General features: G+C 41.2%; 1 protein-coding gene and 1 long non-coding RNA gene across 3 annotated transcripts in view; one reads left to right on the top strand and one right to left on the bottom strand.

The window, feature by feature from the left end:
- Nucleotides 1-2,439: 2,439 nt before the first annotated feature.
- esrrga (estrogen-related receptor gamma a) overlaps nucleotides 2,440-26,516 on the bottom strand; it is a 197,017-nt gene continuing 172,940 nt past the window's right edge. The window contains exons 9-11 of one of the 2 annotated variants that reach the window (XM_034679776.1): nucleotides 8,963-9,069; nucleotides 8,696-8,858; nucleotides 2,440-4,379 (exon numbers count right to left, since the gene is read on the bottom strand). In XM_034679776.1, coding sequence (XP_034535667.1) covers nucleotides 4,135-4,379; nucleotides 8,696-8,858; nucleotides 8,963-9,069 — 515 coding nt within the window. In that variant the 3' untranslated portion in view covers nucleotides 2,440-4,134. The remainder of the gene's footprint in view (nucleotides 4,380-8,695; nucleotides 8,859-8,962; nucleotides 9,070-26,516) is intronic. The other variant, XM_034679778.1, reaches the window with a different exon arrangement.
- LOC117810144 lies at nucleotides 21,314-25,333 on the top strand. Its single transcript, XR_004630723.1, has 3 exons — nucleotides 21,314-21,404; nucleotides 22,763-22,835; nucleotides 25,251-25,333. It is a non-coding gene; the product is annotated as an uncharacterized LOC117810144 (long non-coding RNA).

The raw sequence follows: 26,516 nt of genomic DNA, 5'->3' as shown, positions 1-26,516 counted from the left end.
CAAATATCGCCTGTTTATTCCCTCTGTGAAACCATCATACATTAATGATAACGCCCCGTGATGATCCCACAATCTTTGACTTTATGCTCTGTAGCGCAGAACTTTGTCTCTTTACATGTGTAGTAAGAGATATCATAAGTAAAATGACAGTTTGTCAAAAGAGGTTTCAATGTTAACTTTGTGGTTTTTAAGTCAGGGGACAACAGGAGAAACGTGAAGGGTAATGAGTGCAAACTGGAGAGAGATACAAGTGCAAAATAAATCGTCAATGTTATTTTTACCCATAAACCCACAAAAACAAGTGCTACCCTTTACCTATCGGATTCCTTTTTAGTCTTTGTTCTTAAACATGTTTTTTCCTGGAATCAAACGCAGAATCAGGAACAACAATGGGAAGAAAAAAGGGGATTTGTCTTTTTTTTTGTTACTGACTGCAGAAACAGTAAAGATAAGGACCGAGCCGAGCTGAATGGAAGGCAGGTATGTACAGCAAGTTTATCAAAAAAGAGTCACCTACAGTTCTGAAATACTCAAATGTCCTTTTCATTTAATGGTTATTTAAACCTAAAGATATACAGTATATTGTTTACTCTACAGGAAAGTTATACAAATGATCCCTTTTTAAATACTTGTATTGTGTTTCTTCATTTAGATACTAAATACTTCATTATTTACGCATAGTTTGGTAAAGATGAACACTGTAGTCTCATCTTGGTGGTCTAGTTACATTTCTAGAAGAGCTTTATAACCAGTTTGGTTCATTGGGAGAGAACCGGGTACCCAAAACCCCCGCAGACTGATCGGATAGACAGACAACATGGCCTCTACTCTACTCTGTGTTGTCTAAAGAAGAAGCACACAGCACAAGAACGGGAATCACCACAAGAAAAGTACACAGCAACGCCTCAGAGGACCCAACAGAGGAGGAGAGAAAGAAACAGAAAGAGGACAGAAAAACAAAAAAAACAGAAAAACAAAGAAACCAAGTTTTTCTTGACAGAAGAAACGGCAAACATGAAACACACATTGAAGTTGAACTACTTTTTTTTCTTTTTTTTGTTGATTTTGTTTCCAATAAAATGTCTTATGTTAGAATTATAATCTGTATAATTTACAATATACAATGTTTAAGAAGGCTGAAAAAATACCCCTTACTAATAATACTGATGTGTGATGCAGAGTGTGTGATGTTAGAGATCCACTACACTTAAACTGGAGCACCCCTTAGCAGTGACTAGTTGTCATTTTACATTAGATTACACCTTCATCTAGATTACACATTTTGGCATTCTTATTCAGCTCTAAAAATGACAATGACATAAAAAAAAAATCCCCTCGACTGTTAAAGCTGCGACCAGTCAAACCCTCGACAATCCTGCTGTCATTAACAAACAGCTTCCTGTGACCTTCCACTTCCTGCTTCCACTTTAGTTTAGACACGACAGGCAACTTCTGAGAAACGCCTGTGAATGTTCAAGTCTGATAAAAGTCTCTGTGGTTATTAGTTCATTCATATTCTGAACTGAAACTTTTGTGTGTCCACTTAAATTACTGGGTATGTTGTAGTCTTCAGGTACAACACAAACTTGTAGATAGAAGCTAAGGTATAAATAACATAATGGATTCCCCTTGAACCATTTACGTAAGTTATTTCATATTAATCATTTTACCAATTCAGCAATTTGGTTGGATTATAGGTTAATACCAGAACATTTCCTTTATAATGTTTAAATTAAATGTCCGTCAATAAGAAGTGGAATAGCAAGCTAACATGAAAGTTTCTACGCCGTGTTTCTCTTTATGCAGATGATGTTCTGTTTTTACTTTAGGTTCCAGATTAAGTTCAGTTCTTATGGTCCCCGCTCTTGGCCACACGGCTGGAGAAACGTACATGGTAATAACAAACCCATCATTGATTTTAAACAAAGAACTGTCTCATTTTATAAGATTAAAAGTGACCCAACAAAAAAGAGCCCGAGCACATCAATGGTGCAAACATCAGACCGATGTGAGACTCACAAACTGGAAGTTGATTCTTTTGTAGTTAGTTGTTTGTGCTACTTCTTCTACCCTCGCATTTTCCGTTCTTCACACAGCGTGACTTTTATGTGACGGCAGGAATAGCATCTCATCCTCATAATTCTGGTCCATATTTTTTCTGTGTAGCTATCGCTAACAAAGGAAATACTGACTGTAATCTAACAGCTTATGGCAAGTTACACAGAGGGAAAGAGAAGCTACGAAACTCTCCCTTCTCTCAGAAATTTTGAAACTGGCACGTTATGTTAATATTGCAGACTTAGTCCATATGCACAAACCCCTCCTTTTAAAACCACTATTGCTCAGTGTTTTCTAAGATAAACGCTGATTTGTTAATACATTATTACTTGTTATATTTATATATATAGATATATGATAATTGCTGAAAGTGGTCAAGCTGATAGAAAATAAAGGAAAGACATATTGATTGATTCAGTTTTAAGAAGACAGTATTAATAACAAAAACAAAGCCGTGTTATATGTCATATACAGGATGACTGTTATTTACAACCCTAATACTGGTATTATCATCGCTAAGATTATTTTCAAGATAGAAATAAAGGAGAAAAATAAGGAGTTTCAAAGCAACAATAGTTGTTCTTCAGTCAGATTTTTTCTGCACACCTTTCCTTCTGGTTTGTATTGCGATGAATGACTCAAGCTCCCTCATTACTCCCCGAATGAATCACAGAAAACATCTCAGTTCTGCCTTCAGAGATGAGCTGGAAGGTGTGAATGCAGTGGAGTAAGGAGGGAAATTCTGAAGTGCCGGTTTGCTGTTTTTGGAGTTTGGGTAATGAGCGTGGGCTGGACTATTCTTCATGGCACATTTATGGACAGAAATCTCATCTGACTTGTGTGTGGACAGCGACAAACCTGGGCAACCAGGGGGCTGAAAATGTTTCAAACAGACATCCAAACTCAAGAGAAACATTGGACTGAATAGACAGCATCACAGAGACTGTGGGCTGAGCCTTCAACAGCTGCACGAGGATAGGGTTTGTTAGCATAGATCAAGTCTCATCTCGACATCTGTTTGTTTTCATTGAACTCTCCGGTGGTTAGTATATTTGAAATCATTTTCAGCTCATTAAGTGTGCAAACACTAAAACTGTGGTAATACTGTAAGGTTTGGGAGGCCAGGGTCGCTGGTTCTTGACAAATACAACATATAGCTAAGTAGTAGTGAAAGTAGGGGGGGCATCGTTTACCAGGAACTGAATTGAGGGGAAATCACAGAGTGTTTTTCAAGCCTGGTCTCTGAGCCCTGCTGATTTTCATCAGAACCAGAAAATCTGAAATAACTGGAGGAACTAAAAACCAGCAGCTCTCTCAAGGCCCAGCACTGAAAGCCACTCGTAGATCAAAGCAGAAACTGTTTTGGGTTATGACAGTAAAGTTTGCTGGCATCCTCTGAATGGATGAACTCCATTCTTTGGCAGGGCGAATCTCCTCTTCTTTTCTTTTTGTTCTTCCTGTTCATCCGTCCATATTTCATTCTACATGTACTTTGAAAAGAAATGTCTTTAATACTTCTTTAGTGTTCTTCTTATCCCAACTTCTCTTCTTCTTTTACACTTAAAAAATTCTGTGGGGGGAAACAGGGAGGGGAAAGGAGACACGAGTGCAGTCTTAGTCTCTCACGACTAAAATGAAGCGTTCTCAGTTTCTTTTAAACGTGTCCTCATTGAAGCATTGACCTCGTAACTGTTATTAAATGCATAAGTGTTTGCCATCTTCAGTGCTCTGAGCCACTGTTGAAACTGTTTAGTGACTGTTAATAGTTTTGAAGGAAATATCATCTTCCTTCAGGATTGGGGCGTATCGTCAGCCCATCAAACTCTCCCCCATCATACATTTCAAGTTAGCACCCTCTTGTCACAGACGGAGGAGGTTTTGGGGTTCAGGTAAGAGGTTTAGGTTACTGGTTAATTCATGGAGGGATGTGTCAGCAGACAAACTTCAGGGACAAATTTCAGTGTGTGTGGCTGTGTGTGTGTAAAAGAGCAAGAGGTCATTCAAAGTGAGAGTCTAAGTTGAAGCTCAGCTGGTTCAGACTGGTGTCTAGCTGTCTTTCCATCTACTATCGCGTCCTCAGACCTTGGCTTCCAGCAGCTCCAGGAAGAGTTTGTGCATTGGGACTTTGCCATCCTGCTTAATGCTGTAGAAGTGCTGCACGGCCTTGGTGGAGGTCTGGCGGAGCAGGGGAAGGGTCATGAGAAGCTTGCCCGCCCGGCGGGGATCCTCCTGGTGCTGGGAAGCCTCGTAGTCCTGTAGGGCCTCGTGGAGCACATCCTGGAGCTTCTGCACTGCATCAACATCTTCAATGTGCATGGAGTCTGGAGGAGGATGGCAGAGAAATAAAGGAATTAACTTTAAATGTGAATGAAAAGATATATGATCAAATGTTTGTGGTTGTGCTGCATGAATTGACCCATGAACAGGGTGAAAAATGCAGTTGCTGCTCCCTCCTCAGTCTGCAAAGTGTGGATCTGTGGGTGTGATTTATGGACAGACAAAGAGACGAGTAGGCGGAGAGCAAAGAAATAGACTCGTAGAATGATGGAGAGACGCAGAAACACCTGAGAGTCTGTGTGAGTGTGTGTGCATAAGTGTTTGTCTGCACACGTGTGTGATCTCTCTCTGAGCTGGCATGTAAGGTGTGTTTCAGCATATGTGGCAGTGAGGGCTGAGAATGTCCCTCAATGATAATGCTCCATATTGCCCCTTGGGGAGGCAAAGTCTTAATGTGAGCTGGCCTTTAGCTCCCAACCTCCGATCAATGTCTCCGATCAATGACTACATGCATGTTAAATAATAATCACAAGGCAACTATTGATAGGCCATCACACCCCAACACACACCCCTACACTCACACACACAAACTAAGTCTGCCTTGGGGATTAGACCTCTGAGTGGACATTTAAAGAAAGAAATATACTGTAGACAGAAGAACACATGTGCACACACTACAACTTTCACTTTCTTTAAGGGTAACAGTGTATTCGATAAAGAAGCAACATGTGATACCAAGGCGGTGTACATTTTTAGCTGAACACTGGAAATGTTAATGGCTTCTGTGGTGATCCTGTTGATTGTGATTGGTGGATTCAACATAAGCATTTTATATGTGGTTCAATTTTGTAAAGGGTGTTTGTCTGCTGAGGCCGATCTGGCTTTTAACATGAGAAACTGTGATCCACTCAATGCTCTCCACAGAACACATGCCCGCACATATCTACATGGATGTTCAATTCAAAAACTGACAATCCTTGGAAATCAAAGTACAAACTTACACAAACAGGGTAAATGAAACATGAACTGTTCTGGAAAGACAATATAAACCCAACAATGTGAACACAACCACACACACATGTGCACACTTACACAAACACAATCAAATACCCAGTGTTGGATCTATAGAGGGTAATGCATGTATCAGTATGCAGGACCAGACCATCTCTGGGTTGGATTCTATAGAGATCAATAGAAAACTCAGCTTCCACCAGTTCTCAGATTTCTACTTTTGCTCAGTTTCAGAGGGTGTTCATAATAATTCTGCTGCTACAGAACATTTTATTGATTTGAAATAAAAACAGGGAGCGTATTTATTTAGGATAGTGGGTATGATAAAAAAATCAACTATAACATAGATCCAAGGAAAAACTTCCCCTTTAGTTATCTCCATTTTTACTTCTCTTGAATTTTCCTATATTTCAGCACTTATTGCACAGAGGTTGAGATATAACAAAAACATGCTTATTGTTCTTCATAATGAAAATAGGATTTGTTTTGTCCTTGTAATTCTTGGATAGCTAACTGTTGGTTAAAATGAAGTTTAATGAGTTTCACGTTGTTTGTGATTAATCTTGTGCGTTTACTGTTGAAGCTGGTGGACATGGCCGCTGCTTGTGCTGTGACCCACACTACACTTGCAGGTAAAACAGCAGACGTTAATGAGCACAAGCACATCGGGCTGTTAAAACACACGTTTACACAGAACCCACACTCCATGCACACATACAGATGAATGCACACACACACACACACACACACACACACACACACACACACACACACACACACACACACACACACACACACACACACACACACACACACACACACACACACGTGCCTCCTGTTTCCCATAGCTAGTTTAGCTGTCTTTACATGTGGGGCACGTTTGCTAACATTTCTTAAGGCTGGGCTTCATTAATGCAGACGATTAGCATCCTGTGAATTAATTAGTGTCAGTGCCCTTCAAAATGCTAATGCTAGCGTTCTGTTGTCTTGAAGAGCAGTTAGAGAGTCTGGGCAATGATGCAAAGTTCTTGTTGGGGCGTCAGCTGTTTCCATTTCAATCAGTTAAAAGAGTGACTATTTCAAACATGAGCTTCCTCCACTGTGAGCTTTGCTTTGATGGTTAATTATTCTCTGAATCCATTGAGATGTTTTGTGATGTGTGCGTGCGTGCCAGAGTGGGCAGAGAAATTTCAGCTCATACAAATGTATACAATACAATGTATCTAGATTTCACATCAATAAGTCATTAACTCAACCAGGTTGATGATTTGATTTATCAATTTAATTGTAAAATATTTTGATATCTGATTCATATTCAAGTTTATTTTAGGGCTGAAATACAACAAATGATTGGGTTTGAACCAAGCGGCAACCTCAGATCTCAAAATATGAAGCCCATGGGGAAGTGTTATAAACTGCAATTCATCGAGAATCCGCTTGAGGCTGGCTACAGAAACACCGTAAACCACATACACACCAATTCAAAAAAGGCGATCTTTACAGCAGAAATAAACATGTTTACAGCCTGGTTCAAAAAACAGCTTGGCTGTATGTAGAAAATCCCTCTATCGGCACACACTGTGCGAGGGGTGAATTTTTTTCTAACGCAACAGTTCAGAAGATATTAAGATTACAAGTTTTTGCCCAAATAAGGACATGACAGACTTTACTCCCAAATGGGAACACATAGCTATTGGCTAGGAGGCACAAACTCCGCCTCCTTATGTCACACTATGCCTGGTTGAGTTCTGCATTTCCAATATGGCTGCCGCCGTCGATTGGCTTCAAAACAGCGCTCAGGAACAGATGGGTGACGTTACGGATATTACGTCCATTATTTATACAGTCTATGGTTTGAACCTACAGTAGGTGACTCAGGCTTTGACAGAGCTTTGTATAAACCTTATATGTGCGTGGTTATTTTTCAGCTTGTCTCAGATTTGAAACGTTTTTTTTCACATTATGAAAAGATGTTGCTCCAATCTTTAACCCACAATTTCTTTCTCTACCAGACCCACCAGCTCATTCAGATCAATGGAGGTCATAAAAGCCAGACAGTCTATGTCAAGCCTGTTGGAGAATAATCATAATCATCATCATGCATGAAAATAGTGAATAAAGGGGTACGATTCCATAAGTTTTAACTTCTTCCTACTCCTTTTTGCACAAGTAAAATGTTTCAGTGTTTGCTAATGGAACTGATTGATTTTGTTTCTTTTGTATAACTATTTCTTCTTATTTACTTGTATGTTTTTTTCTATTTCACTTTTATATGATCAAAATAAAGACTCAAATCAAATCAATGATCATCAACACTTCTGTCCTACTGACAGAACCAACTAGCTTTCTAAAACTTTGAGTCAGACACACAAACACACTAACACACACAAATCTGCACACACAAACAGGCAGAGCCAAGAGATTGATTGTCACACATAGTGCACAGGAAGACTATAAGTCGATATGTCCTGCATGTGTATGACAGTAGGAACAGTATGTGAGTGAGTAAACACTTTTAGAATCGTGTTGGAGTGTTTGTTACCTATGAATGTGTCAGAAATAAAATGGGTTTGTTTGAGGTAAAAAAGACGAGTGTTGTGTTTGCTGATGTGTTGGGTGAATGTGCGTGTGGCGTAATCAGAACAAAAGGCTCCTCCCTCCCTATTCAAAGCTCTTCCATTGCACTCTCCCATTTAAACACATTGTATTGACAGCTCCCCCCTTGTAATTAAAGAGTACTGAAGAGCTGGCCGGCTTCCAAGACAAAGTTCAAAAGACGGGTCATGGGAGGAAGAAGGCGTGTGTGTGTGTGTGTGAGAGAGGGAGTGTGTGCGCGTGTGTCAGTCAGCTGTCGATGCAGCTGGACACATCAGAGAGGGGGCTTTATCGACAGACTTTGGGTTCTAATGATTTCACCTTATTTAACAGGCATCTGAAGAGACGACTATGCTAATTGTAAAAGGGATTGCCACTTTGTTTGGGGGTGGAAGGTGGTTGATGTTGAAGTCAAGTGTGTGTTTTTATGACAGAGAAACACATATACAATAATTGTACCTATGTGTGCTCTAACAGTGAGAGGAAGGAGATTTGAAAACTGGTGGTGTTGTTACAGTAAAAAAATATCCCTGTATCTGAAAGTATGCATTATAAACTGCAGCTGTGTGTGTCTGAGTGTGTTTGGATGCAGAGTATTGAAATCGGTCCTTTGATGGTTCAGTTTAAATGAGCCCCATGGGAGTGGAGATTCCTTGGTTTAACCCTTTCTCTACCAGTTGTGTGCTCGCAAAAAACTCAAACACAGTCACAGACGCAGACAAAAACATCAGCTGTAAAGAGAAGCATTTCAAACCTGAGTTCGCCAAAGCGATGGCTTTGAGAGTGACAAACTCTTCTTTCTCTAGTTTCATGGTCTTGTATTTCTTCACCAGCTGGAGGATGGCGTTGTTCAGGTCCAGAAGCCCAGCCAGCTTTGACTGGTCTTCATCCATTATGTAGTCTTCAGCATACACCAGCTACAGAGAAACACAGAGAGGTGAAGAGGATGCATTAAAATGTTTTTTTTTGGTCTTTACATTTCATTAAGGTGAGAAACAAACATGAGGCTGAAGACACTTACCTTGTCCTCAAAGGACAGCGAGCGGTACACGACGCGTAGGATCAAGATCTCCATCCATGCACTCTGTAGTAGACTCATCTGGTCTGCCAGAGATAGTGTAGAGAAACCTGGGGAAGATTGAGACAAAAGCAAGAGAGTGGATTGTTGATTAAAGCAAGCTTTTACTGTTGTTTGTTGTAGAGGGAAGAAGTCTGAAAATCATAGATCAGTAGTCAAAAGCTTTATTCTGTAAGTGTAAATAAAGAAAATCAAAGATGGCCTTCATGTGTTAGAGATAAACAACATATTAGCGACATCATTTCTGATATAACAACAACAAATCAGCATTTAAAGGTAAAACAAAAGAAGACAACAATGAAAAGCTCATAAAGCTTATTTTGAAGCTAAAAAGAGGGTCAAGATCAACTCTCATTCCTTCCCCCACATCCACCCTCTATCCATCTATCCAGTTGACCAGTCCTCCTTTTCCTCCTCCTCCTCTTCCTCCTCCTCCTCTCCCTCTCTCCCCCGTGCCCAGGGCTGTTCTCTGGGGAAAGGCAGGCCTTATCTCCCCCTGACACAACCGCCATGGATCAATGCTGGCCATCGCTGCTGCACCGCTCAAACACACACACTAATTGCTGCTATGGCCTCAAAACTCCTGCTTTCTCTGGTGTCAATCCATGTCCTTCTATTTGCCTACGTCTATATCTGTCTGTCTCTCCAATCGCAATCCGTGCCTTTTTATCTGTGACTGTCTGTGCACGGCCGACCATCTGTGGGCCTGATTCTAGCTTAACCTGTTTACCGTACCACTTGATACAGCGCTGCCTGTGTTTCGTGTCCTCGTGTGTTTCCCATATTTTCGTACTTTTTCAATGTTGGGTGTGTTTGTTGTCTGTCCTTACACTCTCTGTACAGTATTTGCTTTTCTGTCATCGTGTTTGAAATACTTTTCCATTTTATCTCTTTTTCCCTAACTTTCCCCAGACTCCTGCCTGTTGTCTCTCTCTCTCTCTCTCTCTCTCTCTCTCTCTCTCTCTCTCTCTCTGTCTCTTTCTTTGCGTCTATCTCTTTAATGGAACACCTGCCCGCTCACACCTTTCCTCACAGCTGTCCTCTCCTCACACACCTGTCCATTCACACCTGCCTGTCTGCATACGTGTGTATGTGTGTGTATGTGTGTGTATGTGTGCAAGCCTTCATAGCAAAGGCAAAGACAGTGGCCCACGTGAGCACACCTGTCAGACCTCACAGCAGCCCTCCGGTGTGTGTGTTTCAAAGTGTGTGTGTTTGTGTGGGTGTGTGCATGAGAGGAGCATCCTGCCAGGAGAAGCAGGCAGATGAGAAGGAAGATATTTTTTCAACAACATCTGCTGCAGTGTGCCTCCTCTGGAGCAGGTAGGTGTGTGACTGTGTGTGTGTGTTGATGTGTTTGTGTGTGTGTGTGTGTGTGTGTGTGTGTGTGCATATGTGTTAAGGGATCTTATCTCGCAGTGTGCTGATGGCTAATGGCAGGCGTCTCATTATGTTCTGGTTGCAGCCTATTGTTGTTCGTAATGTGCTCTAATTCATTCCATCTACAACTGTTAATATCTCCAACACACACACACACACACACACACACACACACACACACACACACACACACACACACACACACACACACACACACCAATAGACGTATACAGTAGACACAGTAGTTGACACTGCTGCGCACACACACATACTGTGAGTTTCATATATGCATAGACATAAATGCATAGGAACACACTGGAATGAATCCAAATTGTATGATTGATGCACATGCACATGCACACACACACACACAAACACACACACACACACACACACACACACACACACACACACACACAAGCGGCACAGTGAAGGGTGCAGTATCGTTGCCAACTGGCAGTGTCTTCTTCTACTTAATGAAATCATCAGAAGGGATTAGAGGTGAATTTCTTAAGGGGGTCTTCATGCACACACACTCCCCGCACACACACATCTCTCATTCACACACACGTGTCTTGAGGGGGTCCTTGAGATTTCGCCACTCATAGTGGGCAGGGGAAATAAGCACGGGCACGGCTAAAATTAACACACACACTTATTGAATGTGTTCGAAGCCTGGGGTCAAGTGAAGAGAAGAAGACATGAGGGGGGTTAATATCATTTAATGGTGTCACTGGTTGTGCATTTTAACTTGTCCCTCTGTGTGTGTGTGTGTGTGTGTGTAATGTATGTGTGTGTGTCAGTAATGCTTGGGCATTGGGAGCAGGGCTGGGGGTTCAATCAATTCTGGCACATCCCTATGGTAGAATTTGATCCAGGTCCAGACGGGGCATACGTGGAATAAAAAAGAGGCATACACACAAACACACACACACACACACATACACACACTTTATGAGGTACAGGAACATAAAACCAGCTGATGAACAAGTGAAATCAAAAGTAATGATCAAAAATGTGTGTAAATAAGAGGGCTTACTTTCCACAGGTTAACTTATCTCTTGTAATTTTACACATGTTCACACACATACAAACACACACACACACACACACACACACACACACACACACACACACACACACACACACACACAACACCAATAATTAAACCCCCATGATTAATTTATTGAGCTGAGGGTTCAGCTTCTCTTATTGAGGTTCATCAATGATTTTTATCAGGATGTGGTTTTCGTGTGTGTCTGTAGATTTTGTGTGAAAGCGCTTTGAATGCTCGTGTGAATGTGTGTCGGCTTTTAGTGCTTATCTGAACATAATAAAACACAAAAGTATTGTGAGTTTGCTGACTGGTTGTTTCATCAGCATGTTTGTGTTCTTTGTGTATGCATACATTCCCATACATATGTGCATCTCTATCTGTGTGTTTGTGTGTGTGTTTATGTGCGTGCCTCCCCGACCCTCTCCCCTCCCCACCAGCCTGTCTGCGCTGTTCAGCCATCCAATGCCTCTTATCTGTCTGATTAATAGGCGGCCAGCTTCAGGACAAATTAATTAACAGATAACGCCATCTCTCCCTTCTTCCCTTCCTCCCTTCCTCCCCTCCTTCTCATGAAGCGATCGATACAGCAGAAGAAAAGAAACATCAATGGGAATTTAGTGCTGATGATGGAGAGAGAGAGGTATTGATGGAGAGAGAGAGAGCACGAGAAGAAGTGAGAGGGAGGAGAAGAAAGTAAAAGGGGGGAGAGGTGGTGTTGGTGGGAGGGGTGGAGACCTTTCTTTCATACCTGTGATTTCACTTGACAAAAGAAGGTTCCTTATTTGGCTCTAATTACATTTCCTTTTTGCCCATTGTTGATAAGACATCTCATGCTATGTGTGGGAGTGGAAGTGTTCTTGCATGTGTGTGGATGTCGTTCAGCTGCTGTGCTGTTCTAAAAGGTGATGGGGTGCTGAGCTTCATGTACAGTAATAATTAGTGAACATAAAGTTCAAAGCATAAATATTTCTATGTAAACGCAGGAGGAGAAAATTGCTAAATGACACAACCTGGGAGTCACATGATCCCCTGATATCATTATGGATAGACACGTAGGTGTTTTTCAAGAACAGCCTTGAGTTAACAACCCTCAGTGTCTCAATGTTTTTGACTGTTAACTCAACATTAAGTAAGGTATACAGTATGTCTAAGCCTTGTGGTTGCTTCTAGTTCTTCTATTGACTGTCTGGATGAAATGTCCAATTCATTCTTACCCCAGTCTTCATGTAAACAGAGCATACTGTGTGGTAGAGGACGTTTTCAGGGGACATCTTTGGACAGTTTATTAACCTATCAAAAACCTCCACAGGAACTTTAAAAAAATGTTAATATATTGTCAGCAATTAAGTTGTTGACCACAGTCTGCTCAGCCGTGTTCGTCGCTCTCAAAGTGTCTGACTTAAATTTTTTGTGAAAAACATTTGTACATAGTTGCATGTATAAGAACATAAATGCGGAAATGAGTAAACATCTGCAGATAGATTGGCTGACAGATAATTTAAAGGGCCCTTGTTTGGACAAACCCCAAGAGGGTACGTAACAATTGGAATACAGTAAGTAAAGCATGAGGTTAATGACCTCAACTCTTTATTTGGTGAATATATGTGAGTTGTATTAGAACACTATAATGTAATGAAGGTACAGAGAGAGAGTGTGTGTGTATGTGTGTGTTGTACGCTGGCCTGACAGAAAGAGGCTGCAGTGCGGTCATGCAGACTTAACCTCTCCTGCTTGCTCTCGCGCTCTTTCTTCCCTTTGCTCTATCGGACACACACATAAAGACAAACACACACACACAAACACACGTCGATTCCCCAGCCACCCTGCGGCCTGTTTGTCTGCCAAATGAGTCCTGACTGCACGTTTACACCCGAGACCGCACAACAGTCTGGCACGGACACACACTAACACACACACACAAACAGGATAGCCCTCTCTCACGCCCCAGTTGCCAAACAGACACACACGAACACACATATCCAGGAGGCCTATATTTGTTTTCTTGTGGTTACAGGGCAAATGGGAACCAGTGAAGAGTGTTTGTGATGCTTATGAGTACCCGTGCACTTGTGTGTGTACAGATTGTGTTTCTTTCTTTGAAATTATTTCTAAGTGTAAATAGTGAAATAACTGATTCTTCAGAGGAGGCTATTTGGTTTGTGTGTGTGTGTTTTTATGTGCGTCTGTGCGCGTGTATTAATGTGACAGGTGTGAAAACTGGTTGCAATGCTGATCTGCTCCTTGTTATCAACACATGACTAGTCTTCACATTTTTCCACTGTGGTGACAAACAGGACCTTGTCATCTACTTTTGGCCAGCTACCAACTTAGTCCATAAGTGTGAATCTGTAGCTTGAACAGAACAGGCCAATGGCAATTTGGCACTTAGTCTTGTATCGTATGTATCCCTGAAAAGTGAAATAACACTGCAAAAAGTGAGAGAAGGTCAAGTGAGCAAAAATTTTGAAGGTGTTAAAAAGGAAAAAAAAAACACGGACCACGTGCTCTGTCCTGTTTGATCTTTGCCCCTGGACATATTTATCAGAAACTTCTCAGTCTGTCTCAACAATTCAACAGCAAACATTTACACACTTATCAAGAGTAATCTGTGTCAGAATGGTAAGAACAAGCTTCACGCATTGTCAAAGCAATGTAACACACTGCAGTAAAACTGAATTCACACTATGCACAGCTAGAGTCACTGGATTTGTACTGTGAGAGGGGCAGCTGGCCAATGGCTCATCATTACAACATGAAGTACAGAGGATGCTGTATGTTACAATGGAAGAGAGGGTAGACATTTCAAATAAAGATCGGATGTTAACTGTATATGATCCTTTAGTCTCCATTGATGTTTCCAGTTCATTGTAAGTGTGAGGAGGATAATGGATTGTCTATGAGCAGCATGTACACGTATTGTGGTCTGCAGGGGACAGATTTAAGTCTACTGGCCCACTGAGAGAGAGATTGCATTAGGACACGTGAAGTTTCCAACAGTTAACAGCACATCTCTGCACTGCATGTGTGTGTCTGGAGTGTGTGAGTGCGTGTTTGAGTGTGTGTGCTTGTTTTTCTGTATGCACACTGTGTCATATGGCTCCAGTGCTCTACCTAACACCCCTTTCTGTATATGTGTGTGTGTTTAAATTTGTGTTAGCATGCACATTGTGGCATGCTGTGTAATGCAAGTACTCCCTTGAGTGTGTGCATTTATGTGTGTGTGTGGACGTGTGTGCATGAGTGTGTGTGTGTGTACACCTCAAACTGTTTTGTACCATACGGCCAGACGCCGGCCCAAATGAACACGGACCCCCTGTGATGGCTTTGGCTAGGCTGGATCTGCACTAACACAAATAATAAGCACAGAATGAACACACTGGCAATTGCTGTCACACACACACTCTCTCTCTCTCTCTCTCTCTCTCTCTCTCTCTCTCACCAGCTGACCCAATTACACAGAGATGCGCAACGAAATGGAAACAAATCTACTCACAGAACCAGCTAATTTGGAGGGGCTTAAAGACACAATGACACAAAACCACTTACGCACTTATACACTTTTAAAGTCACTTAAATTATACAAAAACATGTTTGTCAGTTAGAAGTGAAACATTATCCAAATGCAGTTCTCTAATTAGGTTTCATCTTTTATTGACCTGAAATGTCTGTTTCTGTCAAACTCTCAGTACATCAAATTGTGTGTGTGTGTTTGTGTGTGTGTGTGTGTGTGTGTGTGTGTGTGTGTGTGTGTGTGTGTGTGTGTGTGTGTGTGTGTATATAGATCAGCATTTATTGTCTATTCCCCCCCTCTGAACATTAGCCTTAGTTTTACACCTAACACTGAAACTTGTAAATATGCATGTCTGCATTTTTCCTGCAAGTAAACTTTGTGTGTTGATGCTGCAAGTTTTTGTTATTCTCCAACGGCGTCCAACCTCAGTGATCAAAGCCGCCTCTAAAATAGTGGTAATGTTACATGGCACCTTTGTTAAGATGACCACTGCTGTAGGGGAGTTTTCTTGATTTCAAACCGCTGCATAATGTTGATACTGAAGCTAACATGTCAACCAATTCTTTGTAATTTAATATCATGTTGTTTCTATGATGCACCCAGATTTAATCTTGGTTTACAGTATGAAAAATGCCTGGTTTACTCTTGTTCCACATTGTTTTATTTGCACATACTGAGAAGAAAGACAACTGATATATGAATACATTTCATTGGTGTCCCGGCAGTTCACTTTTACAGATATTTCTCTCACAGATGTGTGCTCACCTTCACCTTCTCTCCCATCATATTGTACGTTAAAATATTTTTTCTCTTTCTTTCCCCTGCCAACCTCTCGCTCTCCTTCCCCCTCGCATCCCTCCTTGTTCTGTGTGCGGCCTCGGGGAGAGTAGAGCAGTCACAGGGTTGCAGTAGCCTCTAATCAGTGTGAACAGCCAGCTAATTACCAAACCCTCAGCCCTGGCTGACTGTTAATTGCATACATTAGACACCATCAGCAGCACTGCAAGATTAACACTTAAAATCTTCCCATTGCTGTAGTGGAGATGAGTGCTCTGTGTGTGCCGATGTGTGTGTGTGACAGAGAGAGTCAGGGGTAGAGAGACAGAGGTGGAGAGGAGGGCTGTGTGCTGGCTCTGTGTGTGTGTACATGTATGTGCGGTGTGTGCTGCTGCGTCTGTGGTTGCTAATATTTAACACTTAATTAGAACCAAAATGGAGACGCTGCAACATGGAGATGGATGTCTAGGGTTATGGCTGTTGCCGTGGTGGGGTTGGCTGGGTGGGGGCAGCCGGTCGTCTAGGGCGACCCAAAAGCCTCTATGGAGACGACAGATGGAGTGACATTAAGATCATTGCAGTAGAGGCATTTCAAATAATAAAATATCAATATTTACATTTTAATTACCCACTTCTAGCTCCACCAGGGCCATGTCAAGGAGTGTGTGGCTGTGTGTGTGTCTGTATGCGTGTCTGTATGCGTCGCTGGCATGTGCCACAGCTAGCTCCATTGGGGCAGAGTCTTCTTGACTCCACACAGAGTCAAGAGTACAGCTCAAGAGACAATCATTTGGTCTGCAAAATAATTTACTGGAGAGAAAAATATGGTGCAAAACAAACAAAAAAAAAGCCACAATGCCTGCCTCCTTATATCCTCTAACTCAGCTTCCTGTTTCTCCCTGCTCAGAAACATTGCTGATGCAGGCAGGAATGGCTGCTATAAGCGGGGAGGGTGTGTGTGTGTGTGTGTGTACGTGTGTGTGTGTGGTGTGTGTGTGTGTGTGTGTGTGTGTGTGTGTGTGTGTGTGTGTGTGTGTGTGATGGAGAGAGAGAGAAGGAGCAAGTGCACATGTCTGTCAGGGAATGAAGCACAAAAACTGGGAAGCTTGTCAGTCTGTCCCTGACAGAAGTTTTGAAGACAATAAATATCACGCTGAGAATTAAAATATAATATATGTGAGTATGGAGACTATAAAGGGAATTTCAGTATGCTTCAAATGTATTTCTTCAGATACAAGGCTGTTCCAGTTTCTACTATGTTTGGGCCATCAGGAAAAAAAACAACACTGATTGGCTACTCCAAAATGAAAAAACAGGAAAAATGAGAGAATGAATATAATCACACATAGGTTTAAAACCAAAGTTTCCATCTATCTGTCTCTCTATCTCTGTCTAGTCTGTAATTAATTTATTTTCCCAGCTTGTTCAATTATCTGGGATGTGACAGTCTATTGATCTCTTGGTGGATTAACTTTTCAGAACAATATCCTTCCATAACATATTCTACAGAAGAGAGACAATCCATAATCAAAGCAACAGCTGTGAACAGAACTATTTCAGACTGTCACAAACAGCATTTTGCAATAAAAGAGGGATCCTCAAGTCTACATGTGATATTAAAAATATAGGTACTACTCTTGTATGAATATAAACCTGCTGATTGAGGCTTTAAAACAAAACCCAATGGTCCCTGCCCGGGCCTGGTGTCTGTATATGAGATTATGAGGCTGTGTTGATTCTATCTTCCTAATCCCCCGTAGCTTTCCATAGAGAGAGGACTACCGAAACTCCACAGGGATTAATTTACCATTCACAGATTAGAGATATGGTCTCCAATATCATCATCCTGGACAAGCATTGAGAGGAAGGGCTCAATAGTGGAACCAAGAGAACGAGAGAGAGAAAGACAGAGAGACAGAGAGAGAGAGACAGAGAGAGAGAGAGAGGGAGAGAGAGAGGGGGGGGGGGGGGGGGGGGGGGGGGGCATACGCAGGCTGAGAAACAGACAGAGATGAAAACGAATGCACACATTGAGACAGCCTCCTCTGCTACAGCATCATGCCTTAATGTCCTAGCTCGAAGACAAGAACATTAGACCTCATTCCACCTCCTCATCTGGGCCTGAAAAAGCCTGGGCTGAAAATCTTAATTAATTGTCCAATAGTGCTGCGGGGTCATTATGCATTGCAATAAAGAAGCGTGTAATTATGAGATTTAACAGCCATTACCAAGGCCAGGAACTCATATGTCATCATCAGCAACCAAGCCAATGGTTTGGTACGGCTGTGTGTGAGGCTTGATAGACAGCACACACACATTCATGATACACACTTGAATATACAAGTGTTGTTCGAGTAGGTAAATAGTGTGTAGATATAAGAGAGACAAACATGTCTACTCTTTAACAGGTAAACAAACAGTTTTTGCATTAGTACACATGTGCAGGCTTAAAGTGGAACACAAACTGAGAATACTTATGGGCACGCCACACACACAGACTCGCACACAGACTCGCACACATACCCATCAGTCTGACCCAGACAATAAGGCAACCAGCTGTGATAGCAGCCTGCAGATGAAACATCCCATCAAGATTAAATAGTTACAAAAATACACACATTATTACCGATGTGTGTGTGTGTTTGAGTGTGTGGTTGTGTATGTACTGTGTGCATGTGGATGAACAGTGAACCACTGAGACCACAGACATGGTCCTTCACCAAGTAGCAGATGGGAAATGACACACTTGTATAAGGATGAAGTATAGTGTACACGTACACACACACACACACACACACACACACACACACACACACACACACACTCACACATACACACTAGCATTGAACGTCAAATGCAACAACAAAGTATGTAGTTATGATTTTGAGCATTTTGTTGGAGTATTTGTGATCATCCCTAAAAGTATGTCCAGATTTAAAATGTAGTAAATGTTTGCATTTCCTTGTCCTTGTAATTTACACCAACAAAGCAGCTCAATTGCTCTTTTGCCACACATGAAGTGCACCCACTTTCCTAAAGTTAGCTGTAGTGAGCTAAGAAGAACATTGCGCTAAGTTTTGATGCAAACCTCACCACAAACCTTCCAGTTCTGTCATTTTTTTATAGGTTCAGTTTTCAGAACCATTTTGCTCGAATGAGTCAAAAGTATGATTGCTGAGCTAAGAATATGCGGAAAAATGTATTATTATTCCACAGCCTGTATGTCTGGAAGTGTCTGCTTTCAAGAGGCTTTGGACTAACATTCATGAGCATCATCTCTGAAATTTGCTTGGAACACACTGAATGGTTACTGAAACATGTTACTCTAAAAAAGCTAAAAGGGATCTTTAAACAAACAAGGTCATGTATTGCTACAACCACTTTGACTATTGAACATACAGTTGTTTTACCACAGACAGTTTTTAAACCACCTTTCAATACTATTAAGCCATGCCCAGGTTAAGGAGCAGGCCTTTTGTTGAACAGCTGCCTATCAGCATACTTTTCTTCTTCTGAGATGTTCCTGACATTGTGTGTTTATATCCATAAAATGTATACATATATATAATTTGCCTCTGTGTGTGCACAGCCCATAAGTCGTACCCAGCTGCTGACAGGCACGCTCCAATCCTATTTTCCCACCTGCTTATTCCCTGATGGAAAGGATGAATCCTTCAGACTGTTATTTAAGAACGATAGATGGAAGATGGGGGAAGAGAGAGAGACAGAGGGAGGTAGAAAAAAGGGGAAGGGGGAGAGGAAACAGGAGAAAGGCAAGTAAAGGAGGACATTGGAAAGGAGGTGAGGAATAATGGCAGGGATGAGAGAGGGAGAAGAATGAAGTGAAGGGGTGACTGTTGGAGGGGAGAAGAGACTGAGCCTGGTGAATAAGAGAAAAGATACAGATAAAAGAGGAGAAAGAAGGAGATGAAGACAGAAACAGTAAGTAAAGGTGGTTAGATATGAAGAAATATCAAGAGAAAAGTGTGGAGAGAGAGAGGGAATAACAATTTCACGTCTGTCTGTGAACTTTGCATGAACCGACAGAAATAATGTGATGCCATGACAAGCCTGTCCCTCCTTCCACTAGATTTGCTGCATGCATAGGTGTGTGATATGTGGGTGTGGACGTCTGTGAATCCCTGCATGTGTGTGAACTCTATATATTGCTTTTGGTGTGCCTGTGTGTGTGTATGTGTGTGTAGGTGTGTGTACATGTGTGCTCCAACAGATAGAATAGGATGATGATGATTTGAAATGGAGTTTGGCCTCTGCGTAATTATGATCATCTATCTTTATGCCCCGCCAGCATATCATATCATATCACATCACATCATCTCTCTCTCTCTCTCTGTATGTCTAGGTCTCTCTTTCTCTCTCTCTCTCTGTCTCTCTCTCTCTCTATGTCCCAGGCACACACACACACACACACACACACACACACACACACACACACACACACACACACACACACACACACACACACACACAAAGACAAAAGCAAATTGAAAGTGGTAAAAGCTGACTGTTTGCTAGTGATGACTTCGATGATGATGGGCTCAGATGGTGTGCTGATTTATTTGTTACTGCTTGTCTGATGTCACATATTATAAAAGTGTGCACGTCTGTGCGCGTGTGTGTATTTGTGCACTACTGGCAGTGTGTGTTAGTGCTTTTCTGGAGGCTGGTGTATGTGTGCTTAGAGTATGTTTGTGATGTCTTTGGTGTGTTCATGATGTATGTGTTTGTGTATGCATGCTTATGTGCATGCTTACGTATGCAGCTTCCCTCTGATGTGTGTGTTCTGTGTGTGTGTTTGTGTGTGTGTCTGTGTGTGTGAGTGAAAGACTTTATTTGATGCAGATTAGTCAGTGTACTCAGATTGCAGGCTGTGTCTCAAAGGCTGATAGACAAATGAATTTGATTTGCTAATGTAATCAAACTAATAAGAAAAACAGCAATGGGCTGCTGAGCGCAAATCTCATGACTTCAATATTTGTGTTATTTTCCCTCACATTTTTATTTCAACATCTATCCAATGTATGAACTTCATGGCTTTATTTTTTAGAACTATTAAAATGATCGTCACTGAGAAGCTCATCATTAAACAGATTTTCATCAGACACCACTTTTGAAATCAGTGTATTTCTTAATAAACATATATTTCATTCAGTTATTATTAGTGATACAATTAGGAAAGCTTCACTTGTAGAATAATCTTTTCTTTATGAGCTCCTCTTCACCTTACACTCCCTCTCATCTCCAAGTCACTTCTTTGTTGTTTTTTTATATTCTGGATTCAGATCTGATTTGTTGTGACACATGTGGAAGCAGTGGCAGCAACAGCTGGTACCAAGTGTGAAGTAAGTTGTGTGTGCACGTGTGTGTGTCTCTCTTTGTGATGTGTGTCAGGTTAGCTCATCTCTCAAACATAAGGTGTGTGTCATCACAGAGGTGTGACCTGATAGAGGTAATGCCAGTGGTTGTGTGTGAATGTTTGTGTTTTTAAAGCAGGTACCTGCAGCCGTACGTGTTTGAGTGTCATCTTAGGCACATCGTCATGGAAACACTGTCAACACAGTGATGGCAAAACAAACACAGGGCCACTGGACAGACAGTAGAGTCAACACAGACTGAACGTGCCCTCAGTGACTGAATATGTAGGTATGTTATGTGTGTGTGGACCACACATATCCTCACACACAGGAAAGAAAAATATATCAGAGTTTCCAATTTCTTTTTTGTAAATATTACTGCAGATAGTCTTTGGGCACATTTTGATGCAAAGCAGCATTGACACAGCTTCACATCCAAAACGTAATGTGTATATGTTTATTTACTGTGATGAGACAGGCATGCATACTCAAGCTTTTATAAATATTTCATTAACAAAGTCTGGGTTACATTTTTGCAAACTAACTTTCATGCAAAATCCCCCAAAAACCAGATTGATTTAATCATTAATTTAATCCTATAGAGTAACCCCCAGTATCTGAAAGACTAGAATGACACAAACAGCAAATAGAGGAAGAGTAGTAAATAAGACAGAAGAAAAACAATGCACAGAAAAAGGGAAATGATTTCCTTCCTCTGTTTTCTCATATTGATGAAATGCCTCCAATACCCACAGGCTTAATCTAATAAGGAAAGCCCAACTTAATCCAAACATAAAGCTCAGATATCAAATATTCTTTTCCTAATTTGATTTAATCAATATTTGTTTTCATCTGCAAACAGGGCTGTGTTTGTTTAGATGGGCTGCAAGAGGAAACCATTGTGGTGGTGCACTGGAAAATAAAATGTCTCTAATGCACAAATGTGGACAATAAAACCGACACAAACACACAACTCACTCAACTCACACATAAACAAACACACGTTCTTTAAAGCGAGGCATCAACCTCTAAATGTGTTAGAAAGCTTCTCGAAGAAGAAATGGAAATTAAAGTGGGGAAAAAAAATCAACAGGGACCGGAAACATTTAAGAATCTGTTTTCTTGAGAGCATAAAAGAATCAAAACTGACCGAGGCAATGAACTAAATCCAATTATTGATTCCTAATCTAAACCTAAATATGATCCTTGCACATTTATATTTATAAGTTGGATCGAGTCAGTTACATTGCAAATAAAAGGTAGAGTGCTGTCAGTAAGGTTTCTTATCTTCTTCACCTGGACTGACTAGAGGAAGTTTATCACAAGAGAAACCTTGTACACATTACATTTTCTAGCATCAGCATCAGAAAAAAATATATTGATGTTTACATATCCACTGTAATGTTTTCTGCTCAGGCTAAAGAATGATCGAGCTTTGATGGTTTTACATCGAGACTTAAGCAATTCTATTAACAAAGTCTGGGTTACATTTTGCAAACTAACTTTCATGCACACAACAACTACTGTTTTTAGTATTACATATATGTATTCCTTGTCAGTTTATGTATGTTTCTGTGTTTCCTTTGTAACGGTTTGTATGTCTGCACACTTTGTGTTTGCATCTTGTGTTTGTGTGTGTCAAGAAGGAACTCTGGATGCTGTGACTGTCAAGGCCGGCCAGTTATAGACAACAGAATGAGGGCTGCTTTGAGTTTTGTAAGTCTTCATGTGAATTTCTACGTATGTGTTTTTATGAGTTCACCTGCTCATGTGAAACCTAGACCAAATATGTTTTAGCAAAAGTGAAAGTAAGACAGGCTTAAAGATGAAGGGGGCAAAGTCAAAGTAGAAAACTGTGTTTGTGTGTGTTTGTGTGATTGGTGGAGGATAAATATTTTGTCTTCTGATTTACCACTCTCTGACCCAAAGCCCAACCAGCTCTTAGCTGATTGATGGCAACACCAGACTTAATATGGAGGGCCACAGAGTGACATCACCAGTCTGGGCTTTTACATTCCTATTGCAGCAGCAACACACACACACACACACGAACACACACTGTGTGTTCACTGTTCTTCATCTCTTGAAGCCCATTGTGAAGTGTTAAAATGTGTGTCAGTGTTAATTTAGAGAGCTGCATTTCCTGAGTCAAGGATGTGTGTATCCATGTGGATATACGTGTGAATGTGTGTGTGTGTGAGTCTGTGTGTGTGTGTGCACAGAGGTTCCCCTTGGCTGCCGAGACTCAACATTTGATTTGCTAAAAGGAGCAGGACACTTCTATTAATCAATATTTGCTGACTGACTGGGTGTCTTTCTGGCTGATTGACTGGCTGTGTAGTTACTTGACTGACTGATTGCCATACTAACTGACTGACTGTCTGACAGACTAAGTTGTTCACTGGCTGAAATTTGTGTGTGAAAACGATTAAAACATGACCAAAAGAGTAAGTGCACAGCAGAGGACTCAGGAGGCCACTTTGCTTATTAATAAGAATGCTGTGGTGAACAAATGTTAGATCTAATCCATGTGTAGATACTTATACTGTCTAAAAATACAGAGATTGGACTCAATTAACAGAGATTACAGTGAGCTGTAAAGACATAAAGAACGAGAGGGATAGACAGTGACGAGAGCTGGTTGGGGGGGATGACAGAGGAGGGAAGTCTAGAGGCGTGGGAGGGGATGGGGGTTGAGAGATGAGGTTGACTTGATAATGAAGAGGTTAAGGATACCATGGAGAGAGAGAGGGTGGGAGGTCAGGTCAGACAGAGGGAGAAGAAGAGGGAGAGCCAGAGAGAGACACTAGCATAGAAAGAGAAAAAGACAGGTCACAAGAGAGGTTGAAGAGGTGGGGGATATTTAGCCATTGGGTCAGGGTAGTATTGTGTTAAAGGCTCTTTGGGAGTATCCAGGTTATAGTGGGATAATGTCAGTGACCTTCTTGCTTTTCATTTTTACCAATTTCTGCGCATCAGTCCCTTTTGCCCCTGTCAGCTTTAATCACACACACAGTAAGGGATATAATGAAATAAAACATCATTTGAGTCAGAATTATCACTATATTAACAGTATCACTATACTAACACATAAAATGAAGATAATACATTTGAAAAAATCATTTCTTACTAGGACAACAACCCAGTCATGATGATGTCTCAAGTAACCGATGCAGGGCAGGGAATAAAGAGGTTATTATGAAGTTAGAAATTATTCTATTAAAGCTTCAATAATTGAAAAAAACAAGGCATTCTATTTTCCCCAAAAAACAAAATCTAAATGGGACCTATAAATGAGCCCTGAGGAATGCCACACATCATTTGCAATAACTACCATTAAAATCATAAAAAGAGACACTGATATATTTAATACTTCATTATGGGGTATTTACATTTTCAATATATGAGGGCTAGAGGAGTTATTTTATCTCATATCACTACCACACTAAACCAGATATTTTTGCTCACCTCCCAAGCAAAAATGCATGTCACAGACACACATCCATCTGTAAATGCTGATCATTAATTCAGCTGTTGTTTAATGGGAGATGCTGTGGGAAAAGACGATGACTTGTCGCAGCAGAGATGTGCATCTGTTCGGCGAAGCTGTATAGTATGCTTAGACTAGATTAACAGGACTCAAGACTGATTATGAGCATTAATAGTTTTTATTCCTTTTCCCGGTAATGATCTTTTCTTTGCATTTAACTGCAATATTTTTAATGTTTAAAAAATAAACAGATGAACTGCTTTTGAATCATTGTTTGTGGACTGTTGACAAGAAGATATAAACTCAATTTTAGAACTTCTAGGGAACCTGTTTATCTTTTAAGAAAAGAACGCATTTAAGCTTTTTTACTATGTTTGTAGTGTTTTATTGTTTGTGGAGTACCTATTTTGTTATCTGGTTATTTCTATTCTGGATTCAAGATAAGTTTTTTGATTTCTTTGGACCTTTGTACGGCTAAAAAGGTCATATAAAGAAAATTCACATCACCAGCTTCACCCATGAAACAAGCTTCTTGGGCACAGGAAATATCAGAGTTTATGGAGTTGAGCTAACATTCACCACCACTGACATGAGACAGAGGCTACCAATCATCAAGACCTAAATCTCACTCTTGTTTTTAGCACCTCCATGGGGTCCTTCAACACCCTCACTCATTCCAAAGTCCGAACAAGAAGAAAGAGACAGGAGAAATGATAACGACAGAGTGAAGCGTGCACAACATGAAACAACAGGACTCCACACGTCACCTACTATCCCATCACCCAACACCACCCATACCCCTTCTCCCATATCTCTATAAAGGTCGATTAAATGAAAAGAAAGACAGAAACCCCCTCCACCTCTCTTCCCCCATTTTTTACAGCTCAATCATACTGCGTTACTGCCGACACATAGACCGCTTATCCTGAGTGTCAAAATTGAAAGGGGAAGGAAAGGAAGAGAGGGAGAGAGACTGCATGAAAAGAAGAGCTAGTAAGAGGAGATAGAGAAGCAAGAGAATAGTGGAGGGGAAGTGGGGGGCGGCCCAAGAGCAATTTCTTTCCTGAATAAAGAAAGAATGGGGGAGGGGTCATAAAAAAAACACTAATGGCAAGGCCCCTGGTTCTGGTAAAATAGGCTGTGTTATAGGTTCTGCCTCTCATTCATTGATTCATTCATTTGTTCGTTCCTTGCTCTTTTCGTCAAGTCAAGTGCTCGCCTGTCTGTCTTTCCCTTTTGTGTCCGCAAGTAGAGATAAGGGCTGCTGGCATGACTGCCCGGTAGTCATTTAGTTATTATGGAGAGGGAGGGAGGGAGAGAGGGAGAGGGAGAGAGAGAGAGAGAGAGAGAGAGAGAGAGAGAGAGAGAGAGAGAGAGAGAGAGAGAGAAGAGAGGATGAAAAGACTAATTCTACAGACAGATAAATGGCTCGTTTTGAATGCCCTCTTTCTTTCTTTTAATTCACTCTCTCATTCTCTCCTGTTTAAATATTTGCTGTTCTCCTCCTCCTCCTCCGCTCACCTGACCGCTCCTCATTCCTTCTCCAATGCACACATACCTGCACACTCGACTATGACACGCAGCCTAACATGCAGCTGGAGTTGCCTCTTTGAGAGCTGTTTAAGAGAGATGCCAAAGTCCTTCATTGCCTCTAAAAAAAGAATCAACCCAACATTTCCACGTTCTTAGAGTTTCCTGAGTGTTTAATTTGCTCATTGATACTTTATATTTAAAGCCTGGTACCTGTGTGTATGCATGTGGCCACTGGTGTGTGTATTTTCCACAGCTTAGAGCAGTGAATAGGCCTTCTCAAACCTGTTTATGTGTTTGCATGCATTTCATCTCTGTCTTTGAAAACAGGCGTGCATGTGTGAGATGCCTGTGCGTGTTAGGGGTCCCATTCCTGG

The sequence above is a fragment of the Notolabrus celidotus genome, chromosome 3, assembly GCF_009762535.1.
Source record: "Notolabrus celidotus isolate fNotCel1 chromosome 3, fNotCel1.pri, whole genome shotgun sequence".
In the NCBI taxonomy this organism is placed as follows: domain Eukaryota; kingdom Metazoa; phylum Chordata; class Actinopteri; order Labriformes; family Labridae; genus Notolabrus; species Notolabrus celidotus.
Note: the sequence above shows the minus strand (reverse complement) of the source record. Positions and strands in the feature narration are given on the sequence as shown.